Source organism: Hypanus sabinus, chromosome 19, assembly GCF_030144855.1.
Source record: "Hypanus sabinus isolate sHypSab1 chromosome 19, sHypSab1.hap1, whole genome shotgun sequence".
NCBI lineage: Eukaryota > Metazoa > Chordata > Chondrichthyes > Myliobatiformes > Dasyatidae > Hypanus > Hypanus sabinus.
In genome coordinates, this window is record NC_082724.1 from 16,266,338 (window position 1) to 16,284,623 (window position 18,286).

The 18,286-nt window shown below is 41.8% G+C and overlaps 1 protein-coding gene across 1 annotated transcript in view; it reads left to right on the forward strand.

The window, feature by feature from the left end:
- Window positions 1–18,286, forward strand: part of syn2b (synapsin IIb) — a 372,959-nt gene that overhangs the window by 226,298 nt on the left and 128,375 nt on the right. Inside the window, exon 3 of the mRNA XM_059944068.1 lies at window positions 18,176–18,267. Within this exon, the coding sequence (XP_059800051.1) occupies window positions 18,176–18,267 (92 nt within the window). The remainder of the gene's footprint in view (window positions 1–18,175; window positions 18,268–18,286) is intronic.

Here is an 18,286-nt window from a genome sequence, read left to right on the forward strand (position 1 = left end):
TTTTGGAGGATGAATATCAGGCACTGTATCCAGTTGGATGCTGGTGTACAAGTCCAGGCTTCTCCAGGTGTCACATGGAGAACCCAGAAGGTAATTCATGGACGTAGATCACGCTTGTAAATTTGTTTGTTGTCTGTCATGCATATAAGCTAGGCTACTGACTTTCAATGGAGGAGATTATAGAAGTCTTTAGTTATGATAAAGAAAATCACAAGTGTAGAACATCCCTGCAAATTTAATTGCCTCCCCCTCTTCACCATTCCCTATTCCTGTTCTCCTCTCACACCTTCTCTTTGTAACTACTCATCAACTCCCTTTGGTCCTCCTCCCCCTTCCTTTCCTTCCATGCTCTCCTGTCCTCTCCTATCAGATTTCCCCCCTCTTCAGCCCTTTATTTCTTTCACCAATCAACTTCCCAGCTCTTTATTTCACCCCCTTTCCCTCTCACAGTTTCACACTATCATCTGTCGCCTTCTACTTCTTCCTCTGACCCCTTTCCTCCTTCCTTTCCAGTCCTGATGAAGGGTCTCACCCCAAAACGTCCATTGATGCCGCCTGGCCTGCTGAATTCCTCCAGCATTTTGTGTGCGTTGCTTATATTTCCAGCATGCAGATTATCTCGCATTTGCACCCTGGTGAATTTGCTTGATCCCTGTACTACAAAGAGTTTGGTGCTCAAACCAAGCTGCTGACTTTCAGTGGAGAAGACTATAGGTGTCTTTAGTTATGACAACAAGCTCAGATTCAAACTGTGTGTGACCCTTGGCCAATGCACAACACAAAAGACACGAGAAAATGCCGTGGCCCATGCCTGCATGCAGCAAGGTCTGGAAAACATTAGGCATGAGCTGATAAGTAGCAAGTGGCATCTCCACCGTACAAGTGTTGGCAATAATTATCATCAACAAGGACATGTCTAACCATATCGCCTTGATATTCAGTAGCATCACCACCACTGAGTACTTCAACGTCAGTTTTCTGGAACCTGTAAGTCATTTGGTCCAGCCTCAAAAATACAGTGGCTACAAAGGGATGGGGATCTTGTAGCCATTAACCTAACTACTAAATCCCCACAGCTATGCCATTATGTACAAAAGGAAGAAAGACAAGGGAAGAAGATGGATGATTATAGGAATGAAAAGGTTATCATATGAGGAACGTTTGATGGTTCTGGGTCTGTACTCACCGGAATTTAGAAGGATTGGGGAAGGGGGGTGGATTTTATTGAAACCTTTCAAATGTTGAAAGGCCTAGATGGCGTAGATGTGGAAGGGATGAAAAGAGGCCACAGTCTCAGGATAGAGGGGTGTTTATTTAAAATAGAGATGCAGAGAAATTACTTTATCCAGAGTGTAGTGAATTTGTGAAATTTGTTACCACAGGCAGCTGTGGACGCCAGGCTGTTGGATGTATTTAAGTCAGAGATTGATAGGTTCTTGACTGGGCACGGCATCAAAGGTTACAGGGTGAAGGCTGAGGCGGGGAAAAAAGGATCAGCCAAGATTGAATGGTGCAGCAGACTCGATGGGCCAAATAGCCTAATTCTGCTCCTATGTCCGAGAGTGATGGAGAAGGAAAATGAAAAATGGGAAGGCACATCCATAGAGAATCTTCAGGCAACAGATTATTGGAGTTTGAAATGTCTGACATCCCAGGAGTCATTTTTCATTCTGATATCCCAACTCACAATGACAGCAGTTGAACTTCATAGTAGAGAGCCAGCTTGGCATGTTATATTATTGAGCTTGCATCGCTGATGTGGAAGTTGGGATGCAACCTTGGAATTGGATCCACAGATAGATGCTGCAGATAATCATCCACTGCATGACTCACTAGATGTTAAGATAATTACTCATTCCATGCTGGAGGAACGTTGGCCAAGAGTTGCAGAGAAAGCACGGAGCTGAAATCCTGGACAGTGAGATACAAAGCCATTTTCCAAGTTGATTGTTGCCCCTTTTCACAAGTAAAAGAGGAAACCATCAGTAAACCCTCCCGAGTCTCCATTATCAGCTGTGGCACAACACACTTTTCCCAAATAATTACAAAGCATCTCCCATTTAGAAACATAGAAAACCTACAGCACAATACAGGCTCTTTGGCCCATAAAGCTGTGCCGAACATGTCCTTACTTTAGAAATTACCTAGGCTTACCCATAGCCCTCTATTTTTCTAAGCCCTATGGAGCCATCCAGGAGTCTCTTAAAAGACCCTAACATATTATCCTTCACCACCATCGCCGGCAGCCCATTCCACGCACTCACCACTCTCCGCACAAAAAACTTGCCCCTGACATCGCCTCTGTACCTACTTCCAAGCACCTTAAAACTGTGCCCTCTCGTGCTAGCCATTTCAGCCCTGGGAAAAAGCCTCTGACTATCCACACGATCAATGCCTATCATCATCTTATATACCTCTATCAGGGCACTTCTCATCCTCCGTTGCTCCAAGGAGAAAAGGCTGAGTTCACTCAACCTTTTCTCATAAGGCATGCTCCCCAATCCAGGCAACATCCTTGTAAATCTCCTCTGCACCCTCTCTATGGTTCCTGTAGTGAGGCAACCAGATCTGAGCACAGTACTCCAAGTGGGGTCTGACAAGGGTCCTATTTAGCTGCAACATTATCTCTCGGCTCCTAAACTCAATCCCCCAATTGATGAAGGCGAATGCAACGTATGCCTTCTTAACCACAGAGTCAACCTGCGCAGCAGCTTTGAGTGTCCTGTGGACTTGGACCCCAAGATCCCTCTGATCCTCCACACTGCCAAGAGTCTTACCATTAATACTATATTCTGCCATCATATCTGACCTACCAAAATGACCCACCTCATACTTAACTGGGTTGAACTCCATCTGCCACTTCTCAGCCCAGTTTTGTATCCTATCAATGTCCCACAGTAACCTCTGACTGTCCTCCACACTATCCACAACACCCCCAACCTTTGTGTCATCAGCAAATTTACTAACCCATCCCTCCACTTCGTCATCCAGGTCATTTAGAAAAATCACAAAGACTAAGGGTCCTAGAACAGATCCCTGAGGCACACCACTGGCGACCGACCTCCATGCAGAATATGACCCGTCTTCAACCACTCTTTGCCTTCTGTGGGCAAGCCAGTTCTGGATCCACAAAGCAACATCCCCTTGGATCCCATGTCTCCCTACTTTCTCAATAAGCCTTGCATGGGGTACCTTATCAAATCTCTTGCTGAAATCCATATACTCTACATCTGCTACTCTATCTTCATCAATGTGTTTACTTACATCCTAAAACAAAATCAGTCGGGCTCATAAGGCACAACCTGCCTTTGACAAAGTCATGCTGACTACTCCTAATAATTTTATGTCTCTCCAAACGTTCATAAATCCTGCCTCTCAGGATCTTCTCCATCAACTTACCAACCAGATATGCAAATTTGCTTAAAGCAGAACAGGTTAGCATTATGCAGACTAGGCAGGAGTTGTATAGATGTGCAATGCCAATGTGTGGTTAGTACTGGCTGGACACAAAATAAAATCACAAGAGAAAATCTGCAGATGCTGGAAATCTGAGCAACACCCACAAAATGCTGGAGGAACTCAGCAGGTCAAGCAGCATCTATGGAGAAGAGTGCAGTTAAGATTTCAGGCCTCAAACCTTCAGCAGGACTGGAGAAAAAAGGCTGAGGAGTAGTTTTGAAAGGTGGGGGGGAGGGGAGAGAAAAACGCCAGGCGACAGGTGAAACATGGTGGCGGAGGAATGAAGCAAAGAGCTGGGAAGTTGATTGGCGAAAGAGACAGAAGGCCATGGAAGGAAGTTGGGGGGTGGGGGGAAGGAGCACCAGAGGGAGGCAATGCGTAGGCAAGGAGGTTACATGAGAGACAAGGGGATGGGAAATGGTATAGTGGCGGGGGGATGTTGAAGGCATTGCTGGAAGTTTCAAAAATCAATGTTCATGCCATCAGGTTGGAGGCTACCCAAATGGAATATAAGGTGCTGTTCCTCCAACCTAAGTGTGGCCTTACCCCGACAGTAGATTATGCTGGGTCACTGTTTGAAACTAACACTGCAAAGGTGATGTGTGACTACATTATATAGAACAGGGGTTACCAACCTTTCTTAATCCATGGATCCCTAACGTTAACTGAAGGGTCCATGGACCCCAAGATGGGAACCTCTGGTCCAGAATAACTGGGTTAATTGTATATTCCAAACATACAGCTATCGTGGCTTTTTAAAGGGGATAACTACACTCACTTGCCCATCCATTAAGATGTTGTCACGGCCAATTATCCCACCTTAAGGGCTCCTCATCTCGTTTTTCTCACTGTTTATTGCTATTTATTTTATATTTGCTTTTGCACAGTGTGTTGTCTTCTGTACTCTGGTTGATCTTTCATTGATCCGGTTCTATGGATTTGCTGAGAACGCCCACAGGAAACTGAATCTCAGGGTTGTATGTGGTGTCATGTATGTACTTTGATAATAAAGTTTACTTTGAACTTTGATTAATCCCTCCACTTCTTTGAGATCAATCTGTTTTCTAGGAGGTAATTGAATACTGCCTGAGGAGAGATTGCTAGAATTGACGTTTTGATTTTTATTTCACACAAACTTTGTTCCCTGTTATGACTCTAGTTGCTTCCTTGCTGGTTTATTTCCTCTTTGTGCACAGCGTGAATCTCCTTTATGCAAATACCAACAAAATATCTGGCTCTGCGTGGTGGGAGAGGTGTCTAACTGGTGGTAAAACCAACTATTAAAAAGATGAATATTCACTCATTTGTCAAAATTTTCTTAAATCATTAAAGGAAATAGCAGCCACTACACAACTAAGTATTGAATTATTTCAAAAATGTGACTTTTTACATTGGGCAAATTTCAGTAGAATGATTGATAAGTACAGATTTCTAATATTGGTCAATCTCACTTTGTTTCTGGTGATACATATATGGTTCATTGAACACAACACCTTTCTTGAACTTCACCCTACCATCTCCTCAGGATCTACTGGGTGTTTCCCCATCATCCATTATCTTTTTCCTAGGCTTTCTTTTGGAAGAGGAATGCTTTGCTTCCACTCTGGTTTTGTGAGTTCTCAGGAAACTGGAGAGGTTAATTTGGAAACCCCAGATAGTATAGCAGTTGACTAATGGGACAGGCAGATGGATAGTATACAGAGTCTACACTCCTCTCACTACTTACCCTGAGTTTCTTTGTGTTCCCAGTGCATGGACTCAAGCTTCTCAAAACTATTCCAAAAAACAACTCCTATACTTTGAATAAGTACGAGCTAGAGGGTCTAGGGAGCTGCTGGGGGATTGGATTGCTGGGGGATTGGATTTCCTTTCAAGAAGGCATTGAGCATAATATTGAATCTATAAATATTAAAGATTATCTTTATTTGTCACTGTAATGCCCTGGTTCACATTTTTACTGCTATGCTATAGGTATTTCATTGAGCAGTTCTGTACAAGCAGTCTGTTCCGGTTTCAGCCTCTTTGGGTTATTGTTGAAGATAAGGGATGGTGAGGAATGTGTGTCATCCAGTCAGGATGGTGGAACTGGGGGGAGGTTTTTGTCAGGGACACTGAGGTTGGTGTTTGTTCGGCGAAAGATGAAGAGAGAATACACTGGAGAGAACGGGTTGTGGGATTCGACCCGGTGAGGGACCATGATTTGAAAGAGCCAAGCACCAAGATTGACAGAGGATCAGTGAATATCGGTGAAGTGTTGAGCTCCAACGGTTTAATTAAAACAGGCCCTTTTTTTTTCTTTACTAACCTTTGAGTTAAGATTCATAAATATAATTTCTTTAATCATTTGCAGTGTGCTGTCTATTATTTTGTGGCACTAATTTGTAACAGGGTAGCCAATTACACAGCATTCACACAAACCAGGATTTGGGGTGGGAGAGCCGTCTCATTCTTACGGGTTTGGCAGGACCAGAGTGTGTCTTCACTAGACTTACAAGGCCGAGGAAACCAGTGGGATTTCATCACGGACAGCAAAACATAAAGGGTATGTGAAACCTCAGCACTGATGTTGTTGGCCCAGGAGAGGACAATGTCATTGGTTTACAAACATCCTTTCCCTCAGCTAGCCAAAGGGCTGGAGGCACATTGAAGTTGGTCTTGAATTTAGTCATCAGTGTCTGCCTTAGCCGGAGCAGTGGTCTGATATATGGGAAGCGGATCAATTTTTCAGAGACCTGCAATTTACTTTTATTGTCAGAGATTTATTGTAATATACTGTGGTGGCAGGTTGGCACCCTTTCCTTATGTTTTGTTAAGCTCCTTTTCGCTACATCTTATAACAACCAAAAATGAGCTCAGGATGGATCAGTAATAAGCACATTTATTTTACTTGCAGCAAGGGAAGACTAGCACCGCACAAAAGCCAGTGAAAGCTTCAAAAAAATGGATAGCATAGTCACTCTTTTATACACAAATGTTAGCTACTGTGCCAGTTCAAGTACAGGGTACATTCTGTTTCATCTGCTTAATCAGTAACTGAATCCACTTGTCTTTCTGGAGTTTGTCATATACTTAGGATCCATCAGCATAATGTTGCATGAAAACTATTAACAAAGCGCTCTGGTACAATACAAGTTCCATTTTGTTACTGCAAGTAAAGTACAATTAATGAACCAGTCAACAATGGCCTGGAGCTTAGCCTCAGACTGCAGCTCAATGGCAGTGGTTGGGGTGAGCTATTTTCAGGAGATTACTCATTGAATGGTTCCCTGTTACCACAATCAGACCTGCCTCCTGTCTTGAAGGTGGTCACAACTGTAGCATCTCTAAAGTCCCTCTAATCTCGCATCTTCTTCCCAGATAAGGACAACATGAGTATTGATTTGTAACTGAAGCTCTTCCCCCAAATTGGCACAACTTATTTCCAGTACTTTTGCTCAAGCCTTGTATTCAACAGTTTGAATTGATGGAATAAAAACACAAAATTCTGGCAGAACTCAGCAGGCCAGACAGCATCTATGGGAGGAGGTAGTGACAATGTTTTGGGCCGAAACCCTTCATCAGGAGTGAAGTAAGCTCCTGATGAAGGGTTTCGGCCCGAAACGTCATAACTACCTCCTCCCATAAATGCTGTCTGGCCTGCTGAGTTCTGCCAGCATTTTGTGTTTTTATTTATTTCCAGCATCTGCAGATTCACTCGTGTTGCCTTTGAACTGATGGAAGCCTACTTGACTCAGAATGACCATTTGGTATAAAACACTAAGATTTGTGAAAAAAATCATATTAAAAGGGAATAGTGATCTGACACTTTCTCTATAAATTGAGAAATAGAAGAAGGAGAGGGCCATTGGGCTCCTTGCTCATGCTCGGCCATTTTGTTATGATCATGACCTCAATGTCACTTTCCTAAAGCAACTCTCTTTCCATTGATACCCCTATCCAACAAAAAGTTACTGATAGTTGCCTTGAATGTGCTGAGCAGGTGAACCTTTACATCTTTCAAGGGTACAGAATTCTGAAGATTTGCTATCCTCTGGGTGAATAAATTTCTTCTCATCTGAGTCCTAAATAGCTGACCCCTCCAATTGATACTTTGACCCCTGATTCTGGATATCTCACTTCACATTAGTAGAGTAACCGATGACTTCGACCATCTTTATTGATTGTTAACTGTAATTCATTTTATCTCATCTGAAGTTATATGATTTATGCTAAATGGCATACATTTCTACATAATTATAAGTTAAGGATTATTTGTTGGTATGGAAGACAGAATAAGTTATTCTGCAAAGTTTAATAATATGTTGCTGACTGATTTTTTTTATTAGTGCAATAATTGTACTTTCCTCCTACCTCTATTCAATGGAATTTAAATATTTGGTGAAGGAAATCTTAATTTTAAATTAAAAATTCAAATAAACCTGCATTCAGAATATGATACATCGAGGTATTATTTGTGGTAACTATTCAGTGGCACATCAAAATGTTTATGTCTGTGTTGAGAATATCCTTCTAAATTCTAAATGAGTGCTGTCTGAACAGGAAACAAATTTCAATTCCACAGTCGACCAAAAATATTTCACAAAGAAAATCTGGTGTTTGTCTAGCACTCTTCATGACCCTTTCAAGCCATTATAAGTAGTTCTAAAGTGTGCTCACTGATATAAGGTAGGAATGTGGAAAAACATGTTAGTGGAGCAGTTAGCTTAACACTGTATCAGCGCCACAATCGGACAATTGTGGTTCTGTTCCCGCCACTGTCTCACCATGACCACGTGCTCTGCACGTTCTGGTTTCATCCCACATTCCTAAGACATACGGGTTAGGTTCAGCAAGCTCTGGGAATGCTATGTTGATGCCAGAAAGCACCGAGACACTTATGGGCTGCCCAGCACAATCGTCATTGATTTAATTTGACAAAAACAATGCACAGCCATCTGTGGCAATGAACTCTACCAATTCACCACTCTCTGGCTAAAGAACTTCCTCCTCATCTCTGTTCTAATAGGAAGCCCCTCTATTCTGAGGCTGTGTCCTCTGGTCTTAGACTCTCCCACCATAGAAAACATCCTCTCCACATCCACTCAATTGAGGCCTTTCAACAAGTTCACTCCTCACTCTTCTGAATGCCTGATAGTACAGGCCCAGAGCCATCAAACACTCTTCAGATGACAAGTGTTTCAACCCTGGGATCATTTTCAAGAACCTCCTTTGAACCCTCTCCAGTGTCAGCACATCCTTTCTAAAGGACTCCCAGGTGCTTTTGCATCTCAGATTTTTAAATGCTCTCTCCATCTTTGGGCTGTGTTGCTCATTGAAGCTAACAATGCATTTCACAGTATGTTCTGATGTCAATGTGACAGCTATTCTTTCTTTCTAAAATTTAGTGTGCAGTGAGTTCTTGTGAAAAGCAATACGATGACAACCAGATTATCTAAGACCAGATGATCTGTTTTTAGGGATGTTGATTAGAGCATAAATAATTTCTTTGACCCTGAAGATAAATCCACTGCTGTACAAAGTAGTGACATGGAATCAATTCCGTTTGCCTAAGGCAGCAGCTTGGGCCTTGTTTTATCCTCTCAATCAAACACAAGAGAGAATGATGCAGTCCCTCAACACTGCTCTGCTGCATCAATCTAGGATTTCCTTGTCAAGTCTCTATGATGGAAGTCAAACCTTTATGGTTCAGAGAGACAAGATTTCTATCAATTGATTCTCACCTGGCACAGTTTTATTTGAAGCGCCAATCCTGACTATGGGCACTTGGGTTAAAATCTTTCCTTAGAAAGATACCATCTAATTTCTACTTCAATGCCTTGAAGGTCCAGAAATCTGAACACTTAAATGGATGATATTAGAAGCAATTTGACATGATCATTTAAAATGATGTGGAATTTTTCAGAAGCATTTGTTTTCTGATGTGGATGAGCTGAAGATTAGCTTCTGTTTATTGATGTGTACAGGTGTCTCCCCGCCCCCCCCCCTTTACAAAGGCAGAGCATTCCTATGAAACCTTTCTTAAGTTGAAATGGCATAAAGCGAAAATCCTCCTTGTAATGCGAAAACAGGTTACTAATGTAGGTCTTCTGTAAAAGCAAAGCGGCGTAAAGCGAACATTCGTAAAGAGGGGGACATCTGTATTCCAAACTAGATGTAATTCCATTTGAGCCTGCCATAGAACAGTACAGTACAGGAACAGGCCCTTCAGCCCACAATGTTGTGCTGAACCAAATAAGTTAGCAACCAAATGGTCAATTAATCTAATACCTTCTACCAACACAACATCCATTTTCCTCACATTCATGTGCTGGTCTAAACATCTTTAAAAATTCTATAATGTATCTGCCTTTACCACCAGCCCAGGCTGAGTGCTCCAGGCACCCACCACTCCTTGTAAAAACAAAACTTGCCTCTCACATCTCCTTTGAAATGATCCCCCTCTCACCTTAAATGAATGCCCTCTGGTATTAGATATTTCAACCCTGGGAAAAAGATACTGTCTGTATCTATGCCTCTCCTAACCTTGTGAACCTCTATCAGATTTCCCCTCAGAAAACAACGCAGGTTGTCCAGCCTCTTGTTATAGCACGTGCCCTCTAATCCAGGCAGCATCCTGGTAAACCTCTTCCACACCCTCTCCAAACCCTCAACATTCTTCCTACAATGGGGTGACCAGAACTGTATGGAATATTCCAGATGCGGCCTAACCAGAGTTTTATTAAGCTGCGGCATAACTTATTTCTTCACACTACCTTTTTGCCTTGGCCAAAGCAGAAACAGGTTTCCAACCACAATCAGCTGGAAGTTCAACACCCTTCACTGGGCGCCACAGCTGTACAACAGTTAGCATGACGCTATCACAGCTCGGGGCATTTCCAGAGCTTGGAGTTCAGATTCTGCGCCATTCAGTAATGAGTCTCTATGTCTTCCCTGCGGAATGCGGGGGTTTTTCCTGAAGTGCTCCGGTTTCCTCCCACAGTCTGGAGATGTATCAGGTAGGTTAATTGGTCATTGTAAACTTGTCCCAGTGTTAGGTTAGGGTTAATCGGATTTGTCAGGGGGTTGCTGGGGCGGCAAGACTCAAAAGGCCAGAAGGGTGAATAATAATAAAAATTCTTCAGATCAAGAGGGAGACTTTAGCTGCAGTGTTCAACATAAATAATGGATTCTGTGGTGAATATGAAGGACCTGGTTAAGAAAAAAAAAAGGAGGTGCATGGCAGGTAGGAGTAAATGAGGTGCTTATGGACTATAAGAAATGCAAGAGCACACTTAAGAAGGAAACCAGGAGAGATAAAAAAAAAGGCATGAGGTTGCCCTAGCAGATAAAGTGAAGGGAAAACCCAAGAGCTTCTGCAGGTATATTAAGAACAGAAGGAATAGTAAGGAACAAAATGGGTCCTCTGGAGGACCAGATTGGTTATCTATGCCTGAGGCACAAAGATATGAGGGGAATCTTAAATGGACTTTTTGCATCTGTATTCACTCAGGAGACAGTCACAGATTCTATAGATGTGAGGCAAAGTAGCAGTGAGGTTATGGACCATATACAGATTACAGAGGAGGTGTTGCAAGGTCGAGGCAGAGGACAAATCCAAGTGCAGGACACAGGCACAGAGGCAGAGTTGTGAGGTGTTAACACCATCGCGAACGGGGAACCAGTATGCAGGAGTGTCTTTACACAGAGACAAGGTTTACGCAGAGTATCCAGGAAATGATGCAGAGCTTAAAACTGACAGTCCTAAGGAATCAGGAAACAAGGTTTACTCACACTAGCGTCAACCAACGAACTGTCAAAGCATGGCTGCGACGCCCGAGTTTTATCCTATGTTCGCTAATGGGAGTCAGGTGTGCTGTAATTAGTGGAACTGGGAATGATTGGAAATCAGACAAGGGACTGAATGAGGTAATAGCAAGATGGGAAATTGTTGTTATTGTTTGTCATCTATATCAGTGATCTGGATGATAATGTGGTGAACTGGATCAGCCAATTTGCAAATGACACCAAGATTGGGGGTGTAGCATACAACGAGGAAGACCGTCAGAGTTTGCTGCAGGATCTGGACCGGCAAGGAAAATGGGCTGAAAAATAGCAGATGGAATTTAATGCAGAAAAGTGCAAGGTGATGCCCTTTGGTAGGACCAACCGGGTAGCTTTTACACAGTAAATGGTAGAGTATTGAGGACTGTGGTAGAACAAAGGGATCTGGGAATACAGGTCTGTTATTCACTGAAAGTGATGGCACAGGTAGAGAGAGTCATAAAGAAAAGTTTTTGGCACATTGGCCTTCAAAAACCAAAATATCAAGTACAAGAGATGGGATGATATATTGAAACTGTATAAGATGTTGGTGAGGTCTAATTCGGAGTATTTTGTGCAGTTTTAGTCACCTACCTTGAGAAAAGATTTAAATAAAGTTCAGGGAGTACAGAGAAAATTTACAAGAAGGCTGCCAGGTCTGAAGGGCCAGAGTTATATGGAAAGATTGGTTAGGTTAGGGCTTTATTCCGTGGAAGTTAGAAAGCTGATGGGAGATTTGAGAGAGGTGTACAAAGCTGTGAGGTGTATAGATAGGGTAAATGTGACACGCTTTTTCCACTGAGGTTGGCTGGGACTACACCTAAAGGTTATGGATTAAGGATATAAGGTGAAAAGTTTAAGGGGAACTTGAGTGGAAACTTCTTTACTCAGAGGGTCATGAGAGTGTGGAACAAGCTGCCAGTGCAAGTGGTGCGTGCAAGCTCAATTTTAACATTGAACAGAAGTTTGAATAGGTATAAGGATATAGGGATATGGAGGGCTATGGTCCCGGTACAGGTCAATGGGAGTGGGCAGTTCAAATGGTTTGGCATAAATTATATGGACTGAAGGGCCTGTTTCTGTGCTGTACTTTTCTATGACTATAACTCTATTTAAAACGGTAATATTATAAGAGCAAGATTATGTCAACAAAATGAATTTCCCATAGCTGAGAATACTATCGCTAAAGGGCATTCATTTAAATTAATTGGTGAAAGGATTAAAAAGCAGTTTGACAAAGTTTGCAATTCCTCTGCTAATTTCCTTTAGTGACTTCTTAAAAGACGTTTTTGTAATGATGTCTCATAAAATCTTATTAAGACCCTTTTCTGCATTCTGAGGAAATTATTTTACACTATGCACTCTCTAAATTATTCAATAATGATAATATATTTATTAATTGAAGCCTGTTTTTTTTTCATTGTGAGGAATGAGCAGACTTATTCTGGTTTGCAAAAGATAACAATCAGTAGGTCTTTTTAGAAGAATGGGGTCACAAATGTACTGAAACCACAACAATTGAGTAGGACAATGCCTAGAAGATTGAGACATGCAATAGACTGCATATTCTGGAATGCGGAGGGATAAGCAATAAGCTGCAGGAAATCAATGTGACAAGCAGCTTCAGTGGGATGGGGTGAAGGAGTGGAGGGGTGGAAGGAAGTAAATGCTGGCCTTTCAGGTTGAAAGCCTGCACAAGCTTAGAGAATGAGTCTGAATCATCATAACCCGTGAAGATCCTGACCACATCAAACAGAAACCAGTTTTCGAAGGTGAAAAAGTTCTCTATGGAAGTAGTTCAACAATGCAGTGACTTGGATGCTAAAGTAGCTGGTTTTGAGTTTTATCTGTTCCAAATCTATTAGACTGTTACACGATCTCATGTGGAAGAGAAACACCGGCAAACAGAACTGCTTTAGAAACTGACTGAGTGGCACGGAGCTGTCGAGATAATGAGTAGATGTCCTCAGTAGCAGGATGCCACCAACAGGCCCACAAGGATCTCTGGCACAAGAGGTACTGCAGATGCTGGAAGATACTGCAGACGTCTCAGCCCAAAACATCGACTCTTTACTCCCATCCATAGATGCTGCCTGACCTGCTGAGCTCCACCAGCACACTGTGTGTATTCCACAAGGATCTCTATTAGGAATAGTAGATAACATAACATTTAAGCAGTGCAGACAGAAATATAAGCTTACAAAATGCCAATAATGAAGTAAGTGAATGGGCAAAAGCTGTGGCTTTTATGGTATGTCTCATTGTTGACAGATATAAAGTTCCCAATTTGTATCCTAAACAGTATAATATATTTCCAAAATATTGCTGAGCTGTTAACAGTGCAGACCAAAAGTTCTTTTGTAGCCAATGGATGGGGAGAAGGTTGATCTATCCCAGTAAATCATTAAAATCTCGTGATTAGGTTCAGAAAGGAATCAAAAATGTTAAGGGAACTCTGAAGTGCTAGAAGTTACGTCAGGATCAAAACCAGGGTTATCATCATTGCCTTTTATAATATGAAATTTGTTGTTTTGTGGTAGAGCTTCACAACGCCACAATTAGACATACCTATATAGTATATGACAATGAGTATTCCAGGCACGACAAGAGAGCACCTATATCTGAAAGGCACCTGCCCTTGAAGAGTTAGCTTGTAATTATAGATTAATTAGACTAATTTAGTCTATATTACTCTATAACTTAGAATTAAAATTTAATACTTTTTAGTCAAAGTTGCAAAGGTTTTTTGTAGAGCTTTGTATTGCGAAGCGAGACAGAAACCAATACTGTTCACTAAGAAATCTGCAGCTGGAGAGCACAGTCCAGAGAGGAGGTAGTGGAGTGAGGAACTATGATGAAGGCACAGTTCCATTTTGTGAGCATTAATTACCTTTAATCCAGAAATTGATTAACTTTGTTAATTGACATTTTAAAGTATATAAAGAAAAGAAAGAGTATAAAACTAACAGATCAGCCGTAACTTTCCTGAATTGGACAATTGTACAGCTGAGTTGTTGAGGACATTTTCAACCTCTCACTGCTACAAGCAGAAGTTCCTATTTGCTTCAAAAAGGCAACAATTATACCAGTGTCTAAGTAGAATAATGTGGGCTGCCTTAATGAATATCACCCGGTAGCACTCACATCTACAGTGATGAAATGCTTTGAGAGGTTGGTCATGACTAGACTGAACTCCTGCCTCAGCAAGGACCTGGACCCATTGCAATTTGCCTATCACCACAGTAAGTCAATGGCAGATGCAATCTCAATGGCTCTTCACACGGCTTGAGACCACCTGGACAACACAAATACCTGCGTCAGGATGCTGTTCATCAACTATAGCTCAGCATTTAATACCATCATTCCCACAATCCTGATTGAGAAGTTGCAGAACCTGGGCCTCTGCACCTCCTTCTGCAATTGGATCCTCAACTTCCTAACCAGAAGACCACAATCTGTGCGGGTTGGTGATAACACATCCTCCTCGATAATGATCAACATTGGTGCACCTCAGAGTTGTGTGCATTGCCCACTGCTCTACTCTCTATATACACATGACTGTGTGAATAGGCATAGCTCAAATACCATCTATAAATTTGCTGATGATACAACCGTTGTTGGTAGAATCTCAAGTGGTGACGAGAGGGCGTACAGGAGTGAGATATGCCAACCAGTGGAATGGTGCCTCAGCAACAACCTGGCACTCAACGTCAGTAAGATGAAAGAGCTGGTTGTGGACTTCAGGAAGGGTAAGATGAAGGAACACATACCAATCCTCATAGAGGGATCAGAAATGGAGAGAGTGAGCAGTTTCAAGTTCCTGGGTGTCAGGATCTCCGAGGATCTAACCTGGTCCCAACATATCAATGTAGTTCTAAAGAAGGCAAGACAATGGCTATACTTCATTAGGAGTTTGAAGAGATTTGGTATGTCAACAAGTACACCCAAAAACTTCTATAGATGTACAGCGGGGAGCATTCCGACAGGCTGCATCACTGTCTGGTATGGAGGGGCTACTCCACAGGACCAAAAAAACTGCAGAGGGTTGTAAATCTAGTCAGCTCCATCTTGGGTACTAGCCTACAAAGTACCCAGGACATCTTCAGGGAGCGGTGTCTCAGAAAGGCAGCGTCCATTATTAAGGACTCCCGCTACCCAGGACATGCCCTCTTCTCATCGCTACCATCAGGAGGAGGTACAAGAGCCTGAGGCACAAGATACAGGGTGACTCTTGTGGGCTGCCCCCACCCAACACATCCTCACACTGTGTTGGTCGTTAGCATTAGTGAGGTGATGTTCATTATAAAGGACCCCCATCACCCAGGACATGCCCTTTTCTCACTGTTACCATCAGGTAGGAGATACAGAAGCCTGAAGGCACATACTCAGCAATTCAGGAACAACTTCTTCCCCTCTGTCATCTGATTTCTGAATGGATGTTGAAGCCATGAAAACTACCTCACTACTTTTTTATTTCCTAATTTTTTGCACAGCTTATTTAATTAAACTGTAATAATTATAATAAACTCTGAATTAAAGTACAGTCGGCCCTCCTTATCCACAGGTTCCACATGCACAGATTCAACCAACCACAAATCAGGAAAACCCGGAAGTTCGCTCTCCAGCACTTGTTGTTTGAGCATGTACAGACTTCTTTTCTTGTCATTATTCCCTAAACAATACAGTATAACAACTATTTACATAGCATTAGGTACTATAAGTAATCTAGAGATGATTTAAAGTACATGCAGTCTTTAAGTTGAATTTGTTCCTAAGTCGAAACAGGTACATCCGGTATTTTAGCGTCAGTTAGTCAAACGTTTGTCTTAGTATATAATATATATTTTACCTTTCTATGCATGTTAAACACTTAAGCAACATATGTATTTCAATAATTAAACTACTATGTTATTTAGAAATAATTGTAGCTTTCATCAGGGCAGGGCCTTTCACATGCTCCATTATTCTCACTTTATCCTTTAAAATTGTTCCAATCGTTGACCGACTGTAGCCTAATGCTTTTTCAATGACCGATGGCATTACACCTCTTTCCGATTGCTTTATTATTTCTACTTTATTTTCGATCGTGATCGTTTCCGTCAACGGAACAGGAACACTGCGGATTCAGCAGCAACTGCAGGCGGCCGATCTGGAGCCCCCCTGGGTCCTAAAGTCCTCCCACACTGAAGCAGGTTAAATAAGGGACTTGAGTATCCACGTTTTTTGGTATCCGCGGGGGGTCCCGGAGCCAATCCCCCATGGATGAGGAGGGTCGACTATATATATTTTTACTGTAATTCAGTTTTTTCACTCTATCATATATTGCATTGTACTGTTGCCACAAAGTTAACAAATTTCATGACTTATGCTGATGATATTAAATCTGATTCTGATTCTATATCTCTTATCATCTTGTACACCCCTCTCAAGTCACCTCTCACCTTCCTTCTCTCCAAAGAGAAAAGCCCGAGCTCACTCAGCCTGCCCTCATAAGACATGATATTCTGATGATCCATTATGAAGGAATGCCGAACTTGTTTGAATTTGATCGTGGGATAATCCCGTGATGATCAATATCTCTGTAACTAGATCTACATATTTCAATCATTTGTAGAGCTCCATTCATTCTGACAGATATAGAAGGATCAATGGCTTCTAAAATAATGACCCCACCTTTTCAATAGCTGGTACAATCTCTTGTGGTCTCATTAAAATGAATGGGAGGTGACTTCAGGGACATGACCAGGGGAGTGCTTTATTTGGTTTAGTGATATTGTGCACTCTTGCCATTTTAATGTTTGGTTGGTTCCGTACAGGTCTTTAGACACAGCAAAAACAAGTTAATAACTAAAAATGGCAGTGGAGCATTCCAGAAATAGGGCAAAGGTCAATTGCTGTCACACTTCATAATGTCACATTTATTGCAGAATCAACGTAGGCTAACTGAGTTAGAAATCAGTGTAACTGAGCTGAGCAGCTTCAGAGAAATGAGTTTCGGTACAGCAATTGTTTTACTGTATTTTTGTGTGTAACCTACAGATCTGTACAATAAGGAAGCTTGGAAAGCAAATTGCAAATAATTATTTTGTTTTAGGATGCCAGACTGATTGAAATAGTGATATTTTAATTTTAGAAATATGAGTTCTGATGTCAGCAAAAAAAAAGAATGATTCAAATATGACTTAATAGATTAGTAACTAGCTCTTACAAACAGACTAAAACAAAGATCACTAGCTAACAATGTTGTTCCTTTTCTCTCCTTGTGGCACATCGGCTGGCATTTTTGCTGTTTCTTTAGCATTTGTCTGTTTTAACAAGGCCGAGTTGCTAGCTCGATGCTCCAGCACGGATGGGAAGCGTGCAAGGAGCCGGCTGGTTTCGAAGCCCGTACCATTCGCCTTGAAGTCTGGTGTTAATGCCACTACACCACCAACCAGCATAAAGAACAACAATGTTCAATTATATATTTCAACTCATTAGGGGATCGATCTATCTATCTATCTATCTATTTATTTTTTTATTCATTTATTTATTGGTTGGTTGGTTGGTTGATTGAGATACGGTCCGGAATAGGCTCTTCCAGCCCTTTGAGCCATGCTGTCCAACAACCTCCCCTTTTAACCCTAGCCTAATCATGGGACAATTTACAATGAGCAATTAACCTACCAACTAGTAGGTCTTTGGACTGTGGGGAGAAACCAGAGCACCAAGAAGGAACCCATGCAGGTCATGGGGAGAACATACAAACTCCTGGATTGGTGGGATTGTTGCTTAATTTTTCTGTTAGACACCGAGGTTCAGTCAAAGGCCTTTCTGATAATTAAAGAGTTGCAGATTCAATGTTTTAGTTTTTGATTGTTTTTTGTCAGTGTTCAAGTCCTTTTTAACTAAGCAGCTGTTTTTATTGTTTTTACAGGCAGAATTTGCTGAGATTAATCTGATGGCTCAGGCTGATGGTACCTGTACAGTCGACATGCAAGTTTTTCGAAATGGCACCAGAGTTGTCAGGTGAGACATGAGACTGTAC